This window comes from Amblyraja radiata, chromosome 1 (genome assembly GCF_010909765.2).
Source record: "Amblyraja radiata isolate CabotCenter1 chromosome 1, sAmbRad1.1.pri, whole genome shotgun sequence".
NCBI lineage: Eukaryota > Metazoa > Chordata > Chondrichthyes > Rajiformes > Rajidae > Amblyraja > Amblyraja radiata.
In genome coordinates, this window is record NC_045956.1 from 128,620,286 (window position 1) to 128,643,583 (window position 23,298).

Below are 23,298 nucleotides of genomic sequence, written 5' to 3' on the forward strand. Positions count from 1 at the left end.
CTTCCGGTCGCCAGCCGAACACTTGGCCCATTGTGCCATCTGTCGGCCAATAGCCACCCTCCAGGCTTCTGGCGCCTCACCCATGTCATATATGTCAGCCAGGGCATCTGCAAATTCTTCCCTTGCTTCCTGCAGTGCCCTCGGATATATCTGTTCTGGCCGGGAGGTTTTTCTATCATCATGCATCTTTGGGCATTCAGCAGCTCCTCTACTTTAATGTGGACTGTCCTCAAGATTAACTGTCCAAAGTTCCCTAGTCTTCATGTCTTTCTTCATGGTAAGAACAAAGGAGGAATACTCATTGAGGATCTTGCCCATCTCCTGCGCCTCCAGGCAGACGTACCACTTTGGTTTCTGAAAGGCTCTATTCTCTCTCCTTCTTCCCCGTAATGTACATAAAATCTCATGATTTTCCTTAGTATTTTCCGGGGGCTATCTTCTGCCCACTTTTTGCCCTCTTGATATCCTTCTTAAATGTGCTCCTCAGTTCCTGAAACTCCTCCAGGGATACGCTTGATCTCAGTTGCCTATTACTGTTGCATGCCTCCTTTTTCATGACCAGAGCCTCAATTTCTCTCATCACCCAAGCTTTCTTACTCCCACCTACGTTGTCCATCATGCTAACAGGACTGGAGTTCAGGTTGCCCTGAACTCTTATCATCACATATTTAAAAGCATCCCTCTTTCTAGATGTTCCTTTGCCAGCAAACAACTTAGTTCAATCTACTTTAGCAAGTAACAGTCTAAGACCATCAAAGTCAACCTTGTCCCAGTTCAGAAGCTTAATTTGTGCCCCGCCCCTCTCGTTTTCCATAACCATTTTAAAGCTAATAGAACAATGGTCACAGGTTGGAATAGGCTTGCCCATGGATCCTTCAGTCATTTGCCTTTTGCAATTTCCTAAGAGTAGATCATACTTAGCTCTCTAAACCTTTGACAAATTTCACCTTGGCACTGTGACGATCCCAGTCTATATTGGAAAAGTTAAAATCCCCTCCCATGACAGTTTTATTGGTCTTGTGGCTGCCTGCAATCACCTGTCATATTGTAAGAGTCGAGTGTTTTATTGTCATATGTCCTGATATGAAACAATGAAATTTGTGTCTAATTATATAAGATTTTTTGAGAACTTGATGCTTTTTAAGACATAAGCCCGTGCACTTTAAGCATAGAGGCTTGCTTAATTATTATTATTTAAGTCTGTGTATTTCTAAAACAGTGAAGTATTATTTTAGAATTCAAATTCTTCTTATTGTTTTTAATGGCTTCAGAATCGATTTTTAATCTTGTAATTCTGCAGATTAGTTAATGTGACTGAAGCAAGTGTGATCATTGCCATCTCTGGTCCGCATAGAAATGAATCCCTTGAAGCAGTGAAATATTGCATTGACACTTTGAAAGCCACCGTGCCTATATGGAAGAAGGTATGAGTTTTAACATCAGGGAATTCAAATGGGGAACTTGTATAATAGCAAATTGGCAGTAAATTTAACTTGCCTAGTTATTTTAATTTTTTTATTCTAATATTTCTTTTTCATTTACTTTATAATATTTTGGTCTAAGGCTAACCTTAATTGGATACTCACATTTGTTCTCAATTTGTATATGAAGACGAATCTGTAATTAACATTCTGTGTATACTGGTTCAAGGGTTTCCCAACTAATCACCTTGCTTCTACCATCCTGCTCACATTGTACAATTAATCGTTCACAATCTCATCCAATCCATCCATGTCACATCCATATATTCATATTCAGATTCAAACTTTATTGTCATTGTGCAGTGTACAGTACAGAGACAATGAAATGCAGTATATCAAGAGCCACTTCAATGAAGGTTAATCTGAGTGAGGTGTTGCACTTTGGGAGTTCAAATGTTAGGGGAATACACAGTTAAAGGCAAGACCCTAATAATGGCATTTATGTACAGAGTTATCTTGGGGTCTAAGGTCATTGCTCCGTGAAAGTGGCAACACAAAAGTAGATAGGGTGGTAGAAGCTTACCTTATTTGGTCAGAGCATCGAGTATAAGAAGCTGACGGAAAGAAATGCAGATGCTGGTTTTATTAAAAAGGACAGTGCTGGAGTAACTCAGCAGGTCAGGCAGCATCTCTGGAGAACGTGAATTGGCGACAGGTCCTGACCCGAAACATCACCTATCCATGTTCTCCAGAGATGCTGCCTGACCTGCTGAGTCACTCCAGTACTTTATGTTTTTCATTGAGTGTAAGAGTCAGGCATTCACGTTGCAGCTTTATAATATTTTGATTAGGTTGCATTTAAAGTATCGTTTGCAGTTCTGGTCACCCTATTACAGGAAGGATGTGGAGGCTTAGGAGAATGTGCAGAAGAGGTTTACCAGAATGCTGTCTGGATTAAAGGATATTATCTACAAGATGAAGTTAGACAAACTTGGATTTTTAATTTTTTTGCTCAGTGTTTGAGGCTGAAGTGTGACCCGATATATACAATTAGAAGAAGCTTTGATAAGGTAGAGAATAAGAACCTTTTTTGCAGGTTGAAATTATCAAAGACTAGAGGGCGCAGTATTAAGTCCGAGGGAGCAAATTTAATGCAGATGTGTGGGAGATGTGTTTAAAGTTTTTTATATACAAAGAATACAGAGAAGCAGTAATGGCGTTTAAGAGGCTCTTAGATGGGCACATGGACATGCATTAATGGAGGGATGTGATTCACATGCAGGGAGAGATGATTAGTTTAACTTGGCATCATGTTTGGCACAGATATTGTGGGCCAAATATCCTGTTCCTGTGCTGTAACATTCTATGTTCTATAAAGGATGATGACATTTACTATTGTGTTCAGCATGCCAGCAAAGACTTGGGCCATCTGGGAAATAGAGTGTTTGAACATCAAACCTGACATTAAGCTTTTGGTGTACCAGACAACAGTGATCTCCATCCCACTGTTTTTGTAATGTCATGACAGCATATTGTTTGTGGTACTGGACCAGCAATCAATGTTCTGGTCCACTGCTGTGAGATACAAGACTGAAAGCCACTTGTGGTACATAAATTAATTTAACAAATATGGCATTTGAAATGAGAGCAAGTTTCACGATAATCACAAAACTAGATTTTCTTAAAACTCAGCTGGTTTAGTGATGTTTTTTTTCCAATTTGGCTTCTATGTATCTCCAGAATATAGTTAAGTGCAAAATAAGAGTGGTTGACTCTAAACTGTTGCTTTGGTTGGAGACAATTATGGATTGATGATAAATGCTAGCATTGCCAGTGCCATCTATAGACATGAACGAATAAATAAACAAAAACACTTGGACAACCTGCAAAGGCATATCAAATGCTGGAGGAAAATTGCCAACAAATCCATTGGCAGCATAAGAAAAGTATTGTCAGTGTTCTGAGGTAAACGGTCCCAGCATTGAGAATAATTGCACCCGATGGGCTCTGATGGATGGGCCACATTCTTTGTCCTGACACCAGACAATGACACATGACGATTCCCAACTCGGTTCCATGGAGAAACAACACTACCAAGCACATGCATCACTAAAAGGATCACCTAATTAAAGGTTGAGAACATGTTATATTATTTTAATGATTTCAAATTTAGACATTCAAATCTTTATTTTGAAGTACAAATATTCATACATATTTTAGTTTAGGTTGGAGATACTGCACTGAGGCAGGCCCTTCCGTGTCCACACTGATCAACGATCCCCAGATATTAAAACTATCCTACACACACTAGGGACAATTTACATTTATAGAAAGCCAATTAACCTACAAACCTGTACGTCCTTGGAGTGTGGGATGAAACCAAAGATCTCGGAGAAAACACAAGCAGTCACGGGTAGAACGTAAAAATTCCATATTGAAAACACCGGTAGTCGGGATTGAACCTGGATCTGTGGCGCTGAAAGCACTGTAAGGCAGCAACTCTACCCTGCTCTCGTGGCACTGTGCCGCCATTTTATGGAACGTTGTAATTTATTTTAAATTCTTTTATTTTAGGAGATCTATGATAATGAAGAATATATCTGGAAGGAAAATAAGGAGTGTCAATGGGCAAAAAATAACTAGAACTAACTGTATCTCACTGTATTCTTGAAATAAACATCATGCTGTGTGTTTGTCAAAGCATTTAATATCATGAATTGAAATAGCATTGTTATGCATTAATTGAAACTGATAATGTGCTTTTTGCACAATACTGATAAGTGCAACTAAGGACAATGATGGGTGTACATTTTGGAATAGAATGAAGTAAATTGTACCTTGCATTTTCATGATGGATAATTTCTTGATGAAACTAGTTGATGCCAATAAATTTGTACTGATTTCCAGCATTTCTGGAATTTTAATTTATATCTATGAATGGACATGTGCAGCAATATTCTTCATTAATTCTGACCATATTAAATTGAAGAGAAGACTATGCCAATTTTAGTGTGAACGGTGTCATCTTTTTTTCTTGGAGTAAATGAGGAACTGCAGTTGCTGATTTACAAACAAAGACATTAAGGGCTGGAGTAACTCAGCAGGTCAGGCGGCATCGCTGGAGAACGTGGTTGGGCGTTGTTTGCATCGGGACCCTGTAGATTAATTGTAGTGGGAGGGGGGGGTGGTGCTGGACAAGTGGTGGGGCTGAAACAAAGACTGGCAAGTGAGAGGTGAATACAGGTGAGGTGGGTAGGGGGTTAATTGGCAGAAGGTTGGACAAAGGCTATAAATGAAAAGAAACAAAGCCTGTAAGATAAGGAGAGACATGGAGTGAAATGTTCCCTCCTCTTTCCTCCCTGTGCCACCACACCCAGAGGCTCTCATTTCCACTGTTATCCTATCCCCCTTGCCTGTTTCATCTATATCCGTTCCTCTGGCTTCACATTTCACCCCCCATTCTTTCCTCTTCTCAGAGCCAGCCCACTTCATTAACTTCTTGTGATCCTGAGTCAAGTCTCTCTGTCGCTGAGTGGTCTGTCCTCACCAGAGGCCTCGTCTTTGTACCCCGCGCCAGCACCTCAATGAGTTCTGAGTTTGTCATGATAATTCGGCCATTCAATGTGATCATGGTGATCATCCCCAATCAGTACCCTGTTCCTGCCTTCTCCCCATATCCCCCGACTCCGCTGATGTTGAGCTCTTCTTCCCTTGAGTCTTTCCGCCCCAACTGACGACCCTTTCTCCTGTCTCCTCTTGCTCTTGGCCACCCACTTCTGGCCTTTTACAGTCTCTCATCCTTTTCATTTCCTACAGCTGACACTGGGCATCAATCTTGATTAATCCACTTCCTTATCCCACTCCAACCTCACATGCTACAAACTTGCAGGTCTCCATTCCCTCTGCTCCATTTTCAACCTCGTCATCAAATTTAATTCAAACAAAGTGTCTCAACCCAAATTATTGACTGTTCATTTCCCTCTGCAGATGCTACCTGAATGCAAAAAACCTCCAGCAGTTTTTATTTTGCTTCAGATGATGGCATCTGCGGTGTCTTGCTTCTGTTATTTGGACAATGCTGGAAAGTAGATAAACTGTGACCTCTAGTGGTATCAATCTACATGTGCATTCAGATATACATTCACACCGAAATACTTCATTGTATTTTCAATAGATAACAGTAACTTATCTAATAAAAGGCCTGTTCCACTTGGGCGACTCTTTAGGTGACTGCCAGGGACTAGTTTAATTGGAATTCACCTAGGACACCTGGCGGCAACCTACGACAGCAAAAATTGTCGCCACTGTCGCTGAAAAATTTTCACTATGTTGAAGATTTTACGGCAGTCGCCTGTCATTGCCCAAAAATCACCTAAGTGGGACAGGCCCATAATCGATGTTGGACAAAAACCTATGTTTGTAGTAATAGTAAACTGGGAACACTTAAGACTGAATGACATTTAGCAGAATTTATTTAATTTATGTTATGGAATTTCACAAACACTGCATTTGTTCAATGTATTGAGAAATGATTATATTAAAATCATGTAATTGACAGACATTTTGTGTATAATTTCTGTTGAATACAGAAAGAGTGATGCTTAATGCTGAGTTAGGTGATGGGGCATTCGGATAGGGGTAGTGGGAGTGGATAGATTACTATCAATTACTTTACATGTACTCTTACAAACTCCTACTTTTCCAGCCCCTATATACCTTTATTGTGAAAATGTAAAACATTGTGGATTGTGTCCAGGTGTCCTTTTTCAAACCTTTTCTGTCATGTGCCTTTTAAATGTTTTAGTACCTGCCTCAACTACTATCCTCTGGCAGTCTGTTCCATATACCCACTACCGTCTGAGTGAAAAAATTAACCTTGCGTTTTCTATTAAATCTTTATCCTCTCCCCTTCACCCTCTGTCCTCTGGCTCTTGACTCCCCTACTCTAGGTAATGACTGCATTCACTCTATGATGTTATACAACTCCATAAGATCACCTCTCAGCCTCTCTCGATCCAAGGGAATAATGTCCTAGTTTACCCAATCTCTAACTATATTCGAGACCCTCAGGCACTGGCAACATTCTCGTAAATCTTCTCTGCACTCTTTCCAGCTTAATGCAATCCTTCCTTTAGCAAGGTGACAAAAATTGAATAGAATACTCCAAATACAGTCTCACCAACCTCGTACAACTATAACATAATGTCCCAAATATTATACTCAATACCCTGACTGATGAAAACCAATATACATAAAGCTTTATTTACCTATGACACCACATTTTGGGGAACTATGTACTTGTACTCATAGCTCCCTCTGCTCTACCATACTTCCCAGGGCCCTTCATTCACTATGAAGCTCCTGCCCTGGTTTGAATTCCCAAAATGCAACATCTTTCACTTATTTGCATTAAACTTCATTAGCCATACCTCTGCCGACTTGTCCAGCTGATCATGATACTGCTGTACTTTTGATAACCATTTTCACTGTACCATATGTACTTAATATGCACAATGGAACTTAACAGGGTTGTTAAATGCTGTCAGCAAGTCGACCTAATCTGATGAGAACCATTTAGTCACTGAATCCTGTTCAAACTACTTATGGCTGCCTTTATGCACGCCCCTGCAGACGTTGCCAGAAATTAATCTAGTGTGGATTTATTTCAATTGACATTTCCATTGCATTCAGGGCTTATCATGGGATAGGTAGCGAGAAACAATTTCAGTTAGAAAATCTGGGATGAGGATTCACTACCTAAAAATTAAAGCCAGGCCTGTAAGAAATTATTTTATTTGCAAGTGACAGCTGAGCTTCAGTAGCGTTGAGGTAGGGAATGCTGTACTGTCATGAAACTCGGGCTATATCTGCTCGTTTTGTTGTAACAAATTCCATGGTGGTCCTTTGGGGGGAAGAAAAAGCACCAAAACAAGAGATTCATGGTCAATATGACATTGGTAGTATGGGAGCCTATTATATGCGAACTGTCTATTGCCTTTCCTGCATTATTATAGTTAAGTCTGTGCTCCTGCTTAAATGGACACAAAATGCTGGAGTAACTCAGCAGGTCAGGCAGCATCTCTGGAGAACATGGATAGGTCCTGTGGTCCTGCTAATGCTTGATCTTAATCTCATTTAGTTAACTGCATGTATTTCAGCAGGAAGGACCCCACTTCACCTACAACACCAGAAATAAAGGAATCAATCAATTTTGCAAGATTGCCTTTTGATTTTTTGATTGTTGCTTAATTTTTGAAAGCATTTGAGGTTTCATATAACAAAACAAATGCTGGAAGAACTCAGCCGGTCAAGCAGCATCTGTGGAAAGAGGAACCAGTCCATGTATTGGATCAATGACCCTTGGAACTGGGGGAAGAGTGGAGGACTTGCAGTTTTCAGAGCAGAAGTGGAGGAAGGAGTGTGGTAAAAGAGAAAAAATACAAATGGAGACGGGTTAAGGCAGATCAGGTGATAAGGAACATGCATACTAATCATTAGTAAAGCATTTTGGAAAAATTGGATAAAAGGGAGACGAGTATGATGCTTGGAAATGATGGGATATTGTTCAGCTAGTTTACATTGGGACTTAACTATGCCCATGTAGGAGGTTGCAGATTGAAAGTTTGGAATGCGATTGGGATTGCAAATCAAATGGGCAGGCTGCAAAAATCACCACCCCATGTGCACAAATAATCACCCAATCCCTTTGTTTGTTTCTCCATTGTAGAGGAGACCACATTGTGAACACCAAGTGTAGTACTCAAGGTTGGAAGTGCCTGCTTCACCTGGAATTATTGTTTGCATTCTTCGATGTAGGGAAGGGAAAAGGTGAATGGACTGTTGTTGCACCTCCTCCAAATGCATGGGAAATAGCATCATTTGTGCAAGGATCAGCTCTGCAAGAATTTACAATTTTTTATTAGAATTAGAATTTATTAGAATTTTTACCAGGGTGTTGCCAGGACTAGAGGGTCTGAGCTATAGAGATTGAGTAGGCTGGGGCTTTATTCCTTGGAGCGCAGGAGGGTGAGGGGTGATCTTAGAGGGTATAAAATCTTGAGAGGAATAGATTGGGTAGATGCATAGAATCTCTTGCACAGTGTCGGTGAATCAAGGACAGGGTGAAGGGGAAAATATTTAATAGGAATCTGAGGGGTATCTTTTTCACACAAAGGGTGGTGGGTGTATGGAACGAGCTGCCAGAGGAGATAATTGAGGCAGGGACTATCCCAATGTTTAAGAAATAAGTTACACAGGTATAGGGGGGTATGGGCAGGTGGGACTAGTGTACCTGGAACATGTTGGCCTGTGTGGGCAAATTGGGCCAAAGGGCATGCTGAATCACTCTCTGACTCTATGACACTATAATTGTAGGATATCCCCAAGTGCAGAGGGCTTTTGGCTGCATCCAGATCAATTTGTGAGTGCTATGTTTGAAAGGTGCTCAATTTCCTCAGTGAGCCGTAGAAGTATGATCATGTAGTGAATCAAGTGGTTCATTATCCGAGCATAATCAGTTTGGTTTGCAGGAATCGGCTGCACTAACTGTATTTGAAGCACCACATAAATCAAAGGATGGCTACATTGCATGGAGATCCTTGGGACTATTTTTTGTGGCAAAGATTTTGATAGCTATTTCCATAAATTCATAATTGTAGGAGCAAAATTAGGCTATTCGGCCAATCAAGTCAACTCTGCCTTTCAATCATAGCTGATCTATCTTTCCCTCTGAATGCCATTCTCCTGGCTTCTCCCCCTAACCCCTGTACTAATCAAGAATCTATTAATCTCCATCTTAAAATATATCCATTGACTTGGCCTCCACCGCCTTCTGTGGCAATGAATTCCACATTCATCTATTAATCTACCAATCTAGTTTTTCACTATTCCTCAGTTAATATGACAAAACTGGAGAAAGGATAGGGCAAGAGTTTATTAGCAAAAGGCACAGTACTTATATTGATAAACTAAAGGAATGCAAAGTTGTTTTTGAAACAAATAAATTTAAATTTTGAAATGGTAGAAGACCTCCATCAGATTACACGATTCTCTATGGAGTTGGATCAAAATTATGAGAAGTAGCACACAGATAAACTTACAGGGAAGCTGGATAAAATGTTCACAGACTCTTGTACAATGAAGATAATAATATTGGAAATAAATGAAAATACACAATAAGTTTTGCTCTTATTCTTTTTTTTTAATTAAAGCCTGTGAATTACAGAGATAGACATTTCACATTAAAAGGAGGCAATGCATAGCCAGACAACCCTTTCACTTTTCAATCCAAAATGAAAAATAAACAGTAGTATTGAATTTGGGAAGAAATCACCTAATAAATATTTGAAGCATATATTTACATATATATAAACCCAAATCTGTAAGTGCAATAAGTCCCACCAGTGCACCATGACTGGCTTTTGCATTGAGTTTATATAGATTTCCAGTGCTCAGAACATTTGTTTTTAAAATGAGCTTTATGGTGGTGTTTTTTAAAAATACTTTGAGAAACAAGAACTCAAATTTAAATGTTGTTGGCAGAAAAGTCGATGCATATAAAATGTACTAATCACATTATTGAAAACAGTACCATTCTTCAAGAAATTTTTCATTAAAAAAATTCTTGCAATGTTACCCATATCCCTTTGATTTGTAGAAAAAAACTTTTAATCGTATTCAAAAGATATTTTGTAAGTCTTATTTACATAATAATGTATTAGTGACCGGACATTAGTACATAGCATAATGTTGGCTTTAATAAACCCGAGTAGCTATCCTGAATGACAATAGATTATTTGCTCCCAATACCTGAATCAGCTTTCGATGAAGTATTGATCTGACGAAAGTGGAAATATTGAAACATAGCACACAGCAGAGTGGAGCAAAATAGAACCATTTTCAAAAGAAATAGAGAAAAATTAGCAATAATCTTATTGACCAAGAGGAAAGTTAAATTTTATGATAGAAGGCATATCTAGAAGGATAGATGGCAGTACAAATTGAAATCTGGGAAAGCAATCAATGTTACTGTGTGCCTGGCTGGGTATGTTAATGGCTGAATTAAAATATTAATTATTATTCCCATTGTGTATGTGGATCAGAACCAACATTCTGAGTGCAAAAGAAAACAATGGGAGTAATGTTCTGAAGATGTTCTTACAAAGGGAATCTTGGTCACCAGCAGCTCATTTTGCAAACCAGCAGTAGGATTGCCTGCAACCCTTTGACATTTGTACTTAATGAGGAACTTTTCCTGTTAGTTAAATATATGCAAATATTTGCCCCTGGTATCGCAATGACAGGTAATTAAGTATCACATCGTATAAACTAATTGTTATACTTTTGCCTTGAGGCTAGGTAGAATATTGAGCATCCAAAATTCTCCTTTTCAGTTTGGGGACCCTCTCGACCAAATTCAATTGATTTCAATGATGAGCACATTTACATTTTTTAGTAGCAACATTTTTGCAGAAGACCATGATCAGCTCTTATATTGATGATTCCATAATCTTCAAGAAGAAATAAAGGATGAAATTCCTGAAATGAATGTGGGAAACTGGCCATTTTCTTCATAATCTACAACCAATGACTGAAATGGCACACTTTAAAGTGACATGTTCCCACATTTAAATTAGTAGGTCAAATGGGAAGAAAAGCAGCAATTTTTGCTTTTCTCCAAAAGTGAAATTAGCTCCATAAAATGTAAACACTGAATCTATCAAACCTTCATGATTTTCTATAACGACTCAGTTTAGTAGTGACCTAATATGAATACATCTACCACATCCCTTGCGACCAGCCATATTCAACAATTCAGTCTAAGAACCTGTATAATTCACAGTGAAATTAACCATAATTCATTATTCTTCAGCAGCATTATCATTGAGATTGTCATTGTCATCGTCATCATTTTCCTCTTCGTCCTTTGCCAGTTTGTTGTATTTCCTTTTAAAGAAGCCAAGCTGTTGAAAACAAAGTAAGTATTCATTCACTGCTGGCAAAAATCACTGCCTCGTGTTAATTTATTTCACATAATTATATATTTCCATTTAGGATTATATATGTGTAGTTGATAATATTCGGCTATATTTTCTGCTCTGGCCACAATGTAAAATAAGATGCTTGTTTGCTATTTGGATATTGGCCACTGCCAGTGCAACGTCACTATTGGCCAAACAGTATCCATCTGAACATTATGAAATAAATACCATACGGCTCTGCTTTATAATCCTACACATAAGACTGTTTAAATGCGTGAATACATTATCAAATAGGTTATTCGTTTTTATGAGTACATTATCGACTAGACAATTAAAGATGTTCATGAGCCATGGAAAGCAAAATAATTTTATGATGACTGGAAAGCAAAAAAGGCAAATTAATAATCAGTTACTATCTCTCTCGCTCTCTAAGCCTTATGATTATTTGAAAACCAGAGAAGTAACTTACTTTCCATAGGGCACCAATGAGTGCTAAAAGCACAAGTAATCCACCTATGACACTCCCCGCAATCACTCCGACAGGTACATTAACTTTTCCCACAGGTTTGATTAATGTAACTGGGATCTAGATGTCAAAATGAAAAGCACAGCCAAAAGTCAGTTCTGTTAAAAGTTTCATTAAACCTATTAACTTGCAAAAAAAAAGTAAAATGTGATCAATCTCATGGTCATGCTGGAAGACTTACATTTTCTATTTGTAAACAATACACAGGACATAGTTGGAGTTTGTTGTTTGTACAATTAATTCTTTTAAAAGCAACTCAAATCAGGATAAGTTAAAATTATGTGGACGCAAGGCATTGCAGATTCTGGTTTAAAAAAAGACACAGAGTGCTTGAGAAATCAGCGGGTCATGCAGCACCTCTGTAGAACATAGATGGGTGACATTTTGGGTCAGGATCCTTCAGTCTTTAAAATTATGTTGATTATTTATGGAAAACTGCCAGACTCTCATAGTCAGCAGTTTTATACTGTTTTGCAGATGGCAAGGATAGTGATAAATAGCAGTGGGGCCATTCTTTGCATTAGCTCACAATAATAATTTTAAAACAGACAATGCAATTTAAATTTGAATTGTGGCTCTCCTGCCAAGTTGAGCTAACATAGAAATGATCTGGCTGAAGACCAAAGAAGTGTCTTTCATTACTTTGTGTTGCTCTGTCTAGGAGGAGCAGCAGTTCTTATAATTAAAGCATAACCTCGCATTTTGAATGCAAGAAATACTAAGTATCTGGCCCTTACTTATGTTGGGTCGGTGGGGGAAAGGGGTGGGAAGAGGTAGGGGGGATGTCACTGAGGTTCTCGATCTTCTGCCACCTGTTCTCCCAATAACCAATGTAAATGGGAAATGCTGTGTGCAACACACGTGATGCAGTGTCTGCAGATAGATTTCCCAACCCAAGAACAGTAAGTGGAAATCCACGCCAACCATGCAGACCGGGGCAACTGCTACAAGAAGCAGCAGGGCAGTAAACATTGCTGGCGCGTTCAGCATCTTCACCAGCGCTAGAAAATTGCGTCATCTGCAAGGAACCCTGAAAACACCCAGTAGAAGTACTGCTGTTTGGATGGAAAATCAGCTCCAACATTTATTTAGACAACAGAGAAAGAGAAATTAAAATGATGTCTGTGAGAATGCTGAACTTCATATATCATTTTAAAGTCATTATTTCTACTTTGCCCAGACTCTTTGTCTCTTTTGCTTATTCTCCTTCTGACAATATTTCAGTCTGTTTATCTTATTTTAAGTCTTAACTGCAATAAGTCTTTTGATTCAATATAAAATTATAAAAGTCGTAAAGGGATTAGAGTGGTAATGTTTAGGATACTCACTGTTAATGTATTGTTTTTGATGATCAACAATTGTCCGTTTATTTCAATCTGTGCAGCCAGACTCAATATTATGCTTTGAAAGATGGCCTAAAATAAAGGGTGATAAGGTTGTTAGTAAAGGCTTTAAAACTGCAATCATTTAATCTGAGAGAAAAATAAGAAAAATGTCAGCTATTTGCTTGGATTTGTGTAGCTCCAATAAACTCAAGAAGCTTAACATGATCCAAGACATAGAAACCTGTCTGATTGGCACCTAATCTGTCCCAAATGTCCACTCCTACATCATGACTGCGGTGTTGCTGATGGTGTACGAGCTACAAAATGCATAGCAGTTATTCAACTCGGCTACTCTGGCTATCTCCTAGATTGTGACGTTTACAAGAATGCACATTGGAAGGCATCATTCCACTGGTCTTTTCATCTGTTGATTTAAATCCTGGATCGCCCTACCCAACAGCACTGTGAGAGTACTCTCACTGGAAGACTGGAGCAGTTAAAGAAGCTCCTCAAGGGCATTTATGAGTGGGCAATAAATGCTTGCCTCGCCAGTGAAGCTCACATCCTGAAACATGAATAAAGAACGGGGCAGCACAGTGGCACAGAGGGAGATTTACAGCGCCGGAGACCCGGGTTCGATCCTGGCTACGGGTGCTGGCTGTACGGTGACAGTGCCAAGGTCACCCCGTGACCTGCGTAGGTTTTCGCCGGGATCTCCGGTTTCCACACACACTCCAAAGACACGTAGGTTTGGTCTAATTGTAAATTGTCCCTAGTGTGTGTAGGATAGTGTAAGTGTGTGGGGATCGCTGGTCGGTGCAGACTCAGTGGGCTGAAGGGCCTGTTTCTAAACTAAACTAAAAAGGCTCTGCAATGAGCATCTTTATTGATATCTTGAATTTATACTGTCACTCGATGTACAAAGTGGTGGGCTCAACAACATTTCCTTATCTGGCAAATTTTTATTGTATAGAACGTAATGTTCCACTAAGTTGACCTTTTTCTCCCCTGGAGCCTTGTTCAAAGGCAGTGTGAAGCCAAACTACATAGGAATTTACTGCTGAATCTTAGCTGAGTGATTCATTTTAGCCGATAGGTTAATATAATTGCTTATTTAGAATCAATGCCATGGGTTTTGGAGGAAATAACTAATTGATGTCCTCCTGATTGCTCCACAGAGACCAAGAAAAATATATGGCAAAGTAATTATAAAGGACTAATAATCATACATAAGGTTATGAATTATAGCATTCTATTTTTGTCTGAATATTCATTTCTTGGCTGACAATTAATGTGCATTATTAAAGACAGAAATTTCTAAATCTTTGGTCATAATCACTAAAGTTCACTATCAATGCAATAGTTACTGCATTTCATCAGAGCTTGAATACTGCCATTTTTAAAGCTCTTTTAATGGATGGAATAATTTATTGTCAAATGTGACAAGGCAATGTGAAATTCTTTACTTGCATACCAAATGTATGCAAATAGTCACCACATACGTGACCAAAAAGGTTGATGAGGGCAGAGCTGTGTACATGGGCTTCAGTAAGGCGTTCGACAAGGTTCCCCATGGTAGACTGCTCTGGAAGGTTAGATCGCATGGGATCCAAGGAGAGATAGCTGAATGGATAGTAAATTGGTTCCATCGAAGGAAGCAGAGGATGATGGTGGAAGGTTACTTCTTGGACTGGAGGCCTATGATTAGTGGTGTGCCTCAGGGTTTCGGTGCCGGGCCCGTTACTGTTTGTCATCTACATCAATGATTTGGATGAGAACATACAGGGCAAGATTAGCCCTTTACCCTTAAACTGTGACCCCTTGTCCTGGACTTCCCCAACATCGGGAGCAATCTTCCTGCATCTAGCCTGTCCAACCCTCTAAGAATTTTGTAAGTTTCCATAAGATCCCCCCTCAATCTTCTAAATTCTAGCGAGTACAAGCCGAGTCTATCCAGTCTTTCTTCATATGAAAGTCCTGCCATCCCAGGAATCAGCCTGATGAACCTTCTCTGTACTCCCTCTAAGGCAAGAATGTCTTTCCTCAGATTTGGAGACCAAAACTGTACACAATACTCCAGGTGTGGTCTCACCAATACCCTGTACAACTGCAGCAGAACCTCCCTGCTTCCCTATTGATAGGGGATGATCAGCCATGATCACAATGAATGGCGGTGCTGGCTTGAAGGGCCGAATGGCCTCCTCCTGCCCCTATTTTCTATGTTTCTATGGTTCGGCAGATTCCCCGCAGCAGCCTGGGTTCGATACCTGTCCAAGGAAGTTGGTTTTATCTGTACACTGTGGACGGCTCGATTATAATCTTGTACAATCTTTTTTTTTCTGAGTGGATAGCTCGCAATAAAAAGCTTTTTAATGTACCTTGGTACACGTGACAATAAACTAAACTAAACTAAACTGAAATGCTATTCCATTATGTGACCACACTTAGGATAAAACATATTTGTAAAAATGAAATTATTACTGATACTTACATTTATAAATGTACCCTCCCAGATTCTGGTGGTAATATTAATTAAATATTCTTTGTTCTTTGCAAGGTTGTTGATTGTGCAATCAAAACTTTCACAGATGGTATTTTCGCAGTTCTACAAGAACAAATAAAAATTGGCCTAGTAAGGTTATGCAAGACTATTTTCATTCATGAATATTTTCTAATCCCTTAATCACCAGAAAAAAAAGTGATTTGTTTTGATTAAACCAAGGGGATGTGGCTAATTGGCACTGATCTAACTTTACCACCCAGTTGCCTCCTCCCTTGGCCACAGGGGTTTGTTGCGGCTATACAGCTACTAATGCATTGGTGGCATCAATAAACGCTGCCTTTCCATGAGTTGCATTGGTGCAAACTACACCAATCACGGGTGAAAAAAGTTGTAGAGAAATAAATAAGAGAGATCACATCTTATTTAGAATAATAGTTTAACAAATCTATATTAAAATATAGAAAATTGTCATTACTTTATTAAATACATAAATACAGTGAAATAAAGGAAAATAGACAAATGACAATTACATTTATTTTTCCAGTGACACATGGCAACTCCACCTATATAGATGGGTCAGCTCTGACTGGCATGAGGCCGAGGGTACAGATATGGTCTATTTGGCCCTTCAATTTAGCAACTTGTTGAATGCTCCTGGACTGCTTTGGCATGATAGCCGGGGACATACTGCTTTCTCCTTTGGCAGTTCTTGACAGAACTGCCGTAATCGTCAGTGCATTCCAGTGTTTCTAAATCTTGCCAAACATCAACCAAAGAATAGTAAGTTAAGTAATAGGATGTCATCTTACCAAATCTTTTACTTTCCGGAGGCTTTCCTTTATAAAAGTTGCAGAATAAGGCGTGCGTTTGATATTCAGTCTGTCGACTTGTTCTTTTAAGTGACATATGAAGTTGCTCTCCTGAAATTATTTTAGAAACAGAAGATCTCTAAAATGAACGATCAAATAGTAGTAACAATCTTTATTCACTCTATGTTAGTCTCCAATGTGAAAGGTAATATGTAAAAAATAATTAAATAATGATGATGTTTGGGGCCTATGGTTTAATTGTTATATTGTTGCAATAAATGTACGAAGTAGTTTGTTTGATCGTTTCAGATCAGACGGTTTTCTTGATTGCTAAATTTTCTTTAGCAGATAAGGTTAGCAATTCTTATTCCCAACACAAAGCAATGTCTGTAATCAGTAGGTAAATTCACTCTGCTCCCAGCCAACTAATTCTCAAGGGATTCCCTATGAACAATCCAATTAATAATAGCAGATTAGTTATTTTAACCAGAAAATAAGATAGATGACTACTGTCTTCATTTGTTGAACATTTTGAAGAGAAGAAGTATTATTGAATTATTTTGATATGGCATGATCATTACACCCTAGCTACTACAAAGGGTTTATGAGAGTGTGTCATGGTGCCATCACAGAGGGACCCAAGTTGATTGGAAAACATTGACGCAGATTTGCATATGTACATACTTGCAAACATGTAGACAAATGGACATACATATATCTATAGGAGCAGGGAGGTTCTACTGCAGTTGTACAGGGTCTTGGTGAGACCACACCTGGAGTATTGCGTACAGTTTTGGTCTCCTAATCTGAGGAAAGACATTCTTGCCATAGAGGAGTACAGAGAAGGTTCACCAGATTCCTGGGATGTCAGGACTTTCATATGAAGCAAGACTGGATAGACCCGGCTTGTACTCGCTAGAATTTAGAAGATTGAGGGGGGATCTTATAGAAACTTACAAAATTCTTAAGGGGTTGGACAGGCTAGATGCAGGAAGATTGTTCCTGATGTTGGGGAAGTCCAGAACAAGGGGTCACAGTTTAAGGATAAGGGGGAAGTCTTTTAGGACCGAGATGAGAAAAACATTTTTCACACAGAGAGTGGTGAATCTGTGGAATTCTCTGCCACAGAAGGTAGTTGAGGCCAGTTAATTGGCTATATTTAAGAGGGAGTTAGATGTGGCTAAAGGGATCAGGGGGTATGGTGAAAGGGCAGGTACAGGATACTGAGTTGGATGATCAGCCATGATCATATTGAATGGCGGTGCAGGCTCGGAAGGGCCGAATGGCTTACTCCTGCACCTATTTTCTATGTTTCTAGTCTATATTCTCTTCCTTGGCCCTCCCTCACACGCCTCTATCCTGATCCACTCCTTCCTTTAGTGCCCACTTCCACAACTGCCTTCTCTTCCATTTTTACACTTTTTTAACCTCACCCGGACAGTTCCCCCTTTACTTATGTGTAGGAAGGAAATGCAGATGCTGATTTACACCAAAGATAGACACAAATTGCTGGAGTAACTCAGCGGGATAAGCAGCATATCTGGAGAACATGGACAGTCTGAAGAAGGGTTCCGACGCAAAACGTCACCTGCTCCCTCCGGAGATGCAGCCTGACCCACTGAGTTACTCCAGCATTTTTTGTCCATCCACTTTTACCCATTCCTCTCCTTTCTTGTAAAAACATTGGGCCATATAAGAAATAAATGTTACGAGCAACTGAAACAACAGAAAGATACAAAATGTATGCACAAACATTTATTCAATTGGTGAAGATGTGCAATAATTTATTTATACAATTTTACATACATCTAATCCACTGTGCATACAGCTGGCGGGACATAACTAGAAAATACATTTACTCAATGGTAAGAGATGCTGGCTCAATTGGAGACTAAAGTCACACTTTGGCTCAGCTTTATTAGATCTTATTTGTGTGAAGTTTGTTCTTCCCCATCACCAAATATCATCAAAATTTACTGGTTCCAGACTTCCTCCCCCCTACCCCCAAGTGAAAAGTCTTATTGCATCTAATCTGTTAAATCCATTCAGAATGTTTCCACTGAGGTCACCTCTCAATTTTCTACATTTCAAAGCCTACTGGCCCATTTTGAACAATCTTTTCTTGTGAAATACCTTTGTTATCTCAGGAATCAATCTGATGAAGTTAGTTTTGACTCTAGATGATGTTGCAAAATAGAAATTTTGATTTGCCTCCTCAATATACATCTTTCTTAACTGCATTCTCACTGAGGTCAAAATATTAGTATTGTTAATTATATACTTTTTCTCAAAGTACATAAAATTTCATTAGCTGCAATAGGTAGTGACTATTTTCTTCTCTTTGCTTTGATCTACAATCAAGACTTAAATTGAAGCTGCCACAGGAAGAATGTTAATACTGTTAGAGAATATTATGGTACATGATACATGAGAATTATGAACATGACGTACCGGAATTGTGTTTACTCCAGTGAGGTACAAAAGTTGACTGTTGTCTTTTGTGGTTACTGGTATTTTAACAGTAACAATGGCAGTCTGAACAGGAAAAAGTCCAGTATTGATCTATAAAATAAAACGTTTGTGGATTAATTGCATTCCCAATTATAATGCATCCATTCACGTGTAACTTTTAAAATAGTACTGCTTCATTTCTTGGAATTTGCTAGAATTCATCAGATGTGGACAGACATTTCAATCCAAGCAGTATCCATAGGAACATCTTGGGGTGGGGGGTTAAGGTTTACACTCATCGGGGTGGTTCAACTAATCCAGTTAGCACAGCACCAAAGATATAGCAGCAGCATGGAGAACATACTTCAAATCATAATCTTAGTCACTTAAATCTCAGCATAGATTCATCGAGTTGTACAACAGAAAAGGCTAAAAGGACAATACGGAGAGAAAAAATGAAGTACGAATGTAAGCTAGCCAATAATATAAAAGAGTATAGCAATCGTGTCTACGGATATATAAAGAGTAAAAAAGAGGCAAGAGTGTTCGTTGGGCTGTTGGAGAATGATGCAGAAGTGATAACAGGAAATCAAGAAATGGTCGGGGAATAACATTTTTGCATCAGTCCTTACAATGGAAAGCACCAGCAGTGTGCCTGCAACCCTAGAGAGTCTGGGGGTTGAAGTTAGTGGAGTGACGATTACTAAGGAGAAGGTGCTAGGAAATCTGAAAGGTCTGATGGTGTGTAAGTCACCTGGATCGGATAGACTGCACCCCAGGGATCGGAAGGAGGTGGCCTCAGAGATTGTGGAGGCAATAGTTGTGATACTTCAAGAATCATTAGAGTTAGGAGTGGTTCCTGAACATTGGAAAATTATGAATATCACTCCGCTGTACAAGGAGGGAGCAGAGCAGAAGGGCGGAAACTATAGGGCGGCTACCCCAACTTTGGTGATTGGTAAGATTTTAGAGTCAATTATAAAGGATGAGGTTAAGCAGTACTTGGAAGTTTACGATAAAATAGTCCGAAGTCAGCATGGTTTTGTATTCACCTACTCTGTGCATCTTCGCGATCTATTCATCATCAAGTTCACATTTATTTGTCACATGGACCAATTAATGTGCAGTGAAATTTGACCATGCAGCCCAACAATCAAAAAGAACACAATACACAATAGAATACAACATGAACATCCATCGCAGTAGAATCAACATTCTTCACTGTGATTGAAGGCAATAATGTTTAGTCAATTTTCTTCCTTTGTCCACCGTTGTCGGGACCATGAACCCTCCGTAGTCGCCGCTACGGATGGTCTGATGTACAAGCCCGCTCGTCAGGATGTTCGAAAATCTGACGTCGAGATGGATCAGAACACACACTCCGCGGCTTGGAATTCCTGACTTTCCCGGGATTCCCGGCCACTTTCTTACCGCAGCTTCACGATGTTATAGGCCGCAGGTCGGAGCACTTCTTCTGGTGATCCGCGGCAAGGGATCCCAAACTCCGCGATGGAAAGTCCACGCCATGCCCGCGGCTAGAAGCTCCACAGACTGAAGCTTCACAATGTTATAGTCTGCAAGCCGGCGGGCGGCACATTTCTTCTGGCGATCCACGGCAAGGGATCGCCCCACTCCACGATGTTAAAGTTCACGCCGCACCTGCCGTTGAAGCTCTGGGCCGGTCTCCAAGAAAGGCTGCACCAATCCAGTTATTAGGCCGCGAGGAGGGCGAAGATGCGACAAAGAGAAAAGTCGTATCTCCATCGAGGTAAGTGACTGAAAAACGGTTTCCCCTATTCCCCCTTCACTACCCCCCACACTAAAACATACATTTAGACATACTAAAAAACAAAATAAAGACAAAAGGACGAATATGCTGCTGACAAGACTGCCGCTCACGGCGCCACCCGATAACGGTTCCTCTCTTAATCTGATACACCTCTACGATCACCCATCATCCTGCGCTCCAAGGAATAGAATCCCAGTCTACTCAACCTCTGCCTATAACTCAGACCCTCTAGTCCTGGGAACATCCTCATCAATATTTTCTGTACCCTTTCCAGCATGACAACATCTTTCCTGTAACATGGTGCCCAGAACTGAATACAATACATTTTTGGTCATAACTTCATAAACCTCAATCAGATTTGTGAGGCACGACTTCCCATGCACAAAACCATGCTACCTATCCCTAATCAGCCCTTGTTCATCTATATGCCTGGAGATTTGTCTACCTTCATACATGATAGCACATTCAGCACTGGCTGCTCTCAAGTTCCTGCATCAGTGATGTTTTATATCCTATCAACTGGATACACGGCAGCAATTTATCCAATTTAATTCACCTACGGCCTCTCCTGTATCTTCAGCACTGAGCAATGACATAGGACCCACTCGTGAAGCTACTTTCCCCTTGAAACTGCCCATCCTGATTTGAGCATATTCTTCATTATTTGGGGCCAAACGATTGTTATAGGAAAGTGAAATAGAGAGGTACATTTTACAAGTTAGACAAAAATGCTGGAGAAACTCAACGGGTGAGTTGGCATCTATGGAGAGAAGGAATAGACGACATTTCGGGTCGAGACCCTTCTTACAAGGTACCTCAAGATGTTCTTGGATAATGAACAGGTTCTATTTTAACCAATGGTCATATGTTAATTTTGTCCGTAAATTGAAAGATTCACATTGATAAAAATACATCTATTGATGCTCCTGAACACATCATCAGTGATGTAACCTGGGGTCATTGGGTGCATCTGATTTTTCAACATCTGACACCCTCACCCAAGCGACCCAGCGTGGTTGATCAGACCACGGCTTGTGTTAGGGTGGCATTCGCTCCTTCCCATGGACCTCCTCTCCTGATCCAGAGCCATCTCGAGGCCTTCTTCGCTGCCTCTGTGGTGTTCTTGATGGCTCTTCTTATCTCCATTCCGTTGATGCCCAGTGCACTCAAGGCTTTGTAGAGCGATTGCCCTGCAAAACCTCTGCAGCCAACCTCGATGGGCATACACCTTGCCTTCCAGCCCTGCTTATGGCAGTCTATGACCAGCTCTTCATTGTATGTGTGATTCAGAATGCTAACCATGTCTCCACCGTATTGTCATGATTGACAACAAAAGCATATAAGACTGATATTAATAAAGAACAATTACTAAAAGTGGGGGGAGATAGGGAGTGGGGGGGAAAAGGGGGAGGGGAAGCGGGGGAGAGGGAGAGGGAGAGGGGAAACTAGTTCTGCCATTCGTAGGAATTAATGTATTTTCATACATTGGAATTTAATTTGTATGTAGGGGCGATTAAAGTGAAGATAATTTAAAGTATTTGAAAGTTCACTAGACTTTGTCCCTGTTTAACTGCCAGGTATATTCCGCCCCTAATGGAAAGGGAGGAGTGTAGAAACTTGACGTGAAACGGGCATTCAATGTGCAATAGGCTGCAAGAAACAACAAAACTTACTTTGAGTGTAATAATATATTCTGGACCAATATCCTTAAAGTCATTGATTATTTCTGGAATGACTTTATCAGGATGGACTTCATAGAAATGTATGTTGGTGGCTCTGTAAAATCAAAAACAATTAACACTGGCGGCTTATGCAGTCATGCTACAAAATATCATGAAGTCACAGAGAGATACAGCAGAAAAACTGGCCCTTCAGCCCACCGTCTTGACAGTAATTCGACATTAATCCCATTTTTCTATTCGCCCCATTTTCCGATCAACTGATACATTTTTAGGATGTGGGAAAGCAGGAAACCCAGGGGAAATTTATGCCGATACATTACAGGAGAACGTGCAAACTTCGCACAGAATGTACTGAGGTCAAGATTGAAGCTGATTCTTGGGAAATGTACGCAATCGCTGTGCAATTGTGCCAGCCACATTCATTCATCACCTTTTGATCAATATTTTAAAGAAACAGAGAAACATATGAAATGAGAAAGGGTGAGCTATTCAACCCTTAAAGTCGACTTTTCCTTTAAAATATTTAATGTTATGCTGTTTAAGTCATATTAGGTCATTTATTAGCATATAGACCAATGGGATTTCAACATTCAAACACAAATAGCTTAAATTGTCCACAGCAGATCATGGATGTACAGACAACCATCATGAGATGTGTATTAGTGTATTGTTGTGCAGATTTAGTTTTTATTTTAGAGATACAGCATGTAAACAGGCCCTTTGGCCCACCGAGTCCTCGCTGACCATTGTTCATACTGTTTTTATGTTATTCCACAGTAGCATCCACTCCCGACTCACTCGAGGGTAATTAA

The 23,298-nt window shown here is 39.8% G+C and overlaps 2 protein-coding genes across 6 annotated transcripts in view; one reads left to right on the plus strand and one right to left on the minus strand.

Annotated features, from left to right (window-relative positions):
- Positions 1 to 23,283, plus strand: part of mocs2 (molybdenum cofactor synthesis 2) — a 75,995-nt gene extending 52,712 nt beyond the window's left edge. For 2 of the 5 annotated variants that reach the window (XM_033030866.1, XM_033030888.1), the window contains exons 6-8: positions 1,301 to 1,424; positions 2,438 to 2,491; positions 3,996 to 5,978. In XM_033030866.1, the coding sequence (XP_032886757.1) occupies positions 1,301 to 1,424; positions 2,438 to 2,491; positions 3,996 to 4,064 (247 nt within the window). In that variant the 3' untranslated portion in view covers positions 4,065 to 5,978. Of the gene's footprint in view, positions 1 to 1,300; positions 1,425 to 2,437; positions 2,492 to 3,995; positions 5,979 to 23,263 lie in introns of those variants that run through there. The other 3 variants (XM_033030876.1, XM_033030894.1, XM_033030880.1) reach the window with 3 other exon arrangements.
- Positions 9,606 to 23,298, minus strand: part of itga2 (integrin subunit alpha 2) — a 132,247-nt gene continuing 118,554 nt past the window's right edge. The window contains exons 24-30 of the mRNA XM_033030853.1: positions 22,478 to 22,580; positions 19,016 to 19,126; positions 16,565 to 16,675; positions 15,744 to 15,857; positions 13,256 to 13,342; positions 11,871 to 11,987; positions 9,606 to 11,383 (exon numbers count right to left, since the gene is read on the minus strand). Of these exons, the coding sequence (XP_032886744.1) occupies positions 11,282 to 11,383; positions 11,871 to 11,987; positions 13,256 to 13,342; positions 15,744 to 15,857; positions 16,565 to 16,675; positions 19,016 to 19,126; positions 22,478 to 22,580 (745 nt within the window). The 3' untranslated portion in view covers positions 9,606 to 11,281. The remainder of the gene's footprint in view (positions 11,384 to 11,870; positions 11,988 to 13,255; positions 13,343 to 15,743; positions 15,858 to 16,564; positions 16,676 to 19,015; positions 19,127 to 22,477; positions 22,581 to 23,298) is intronic.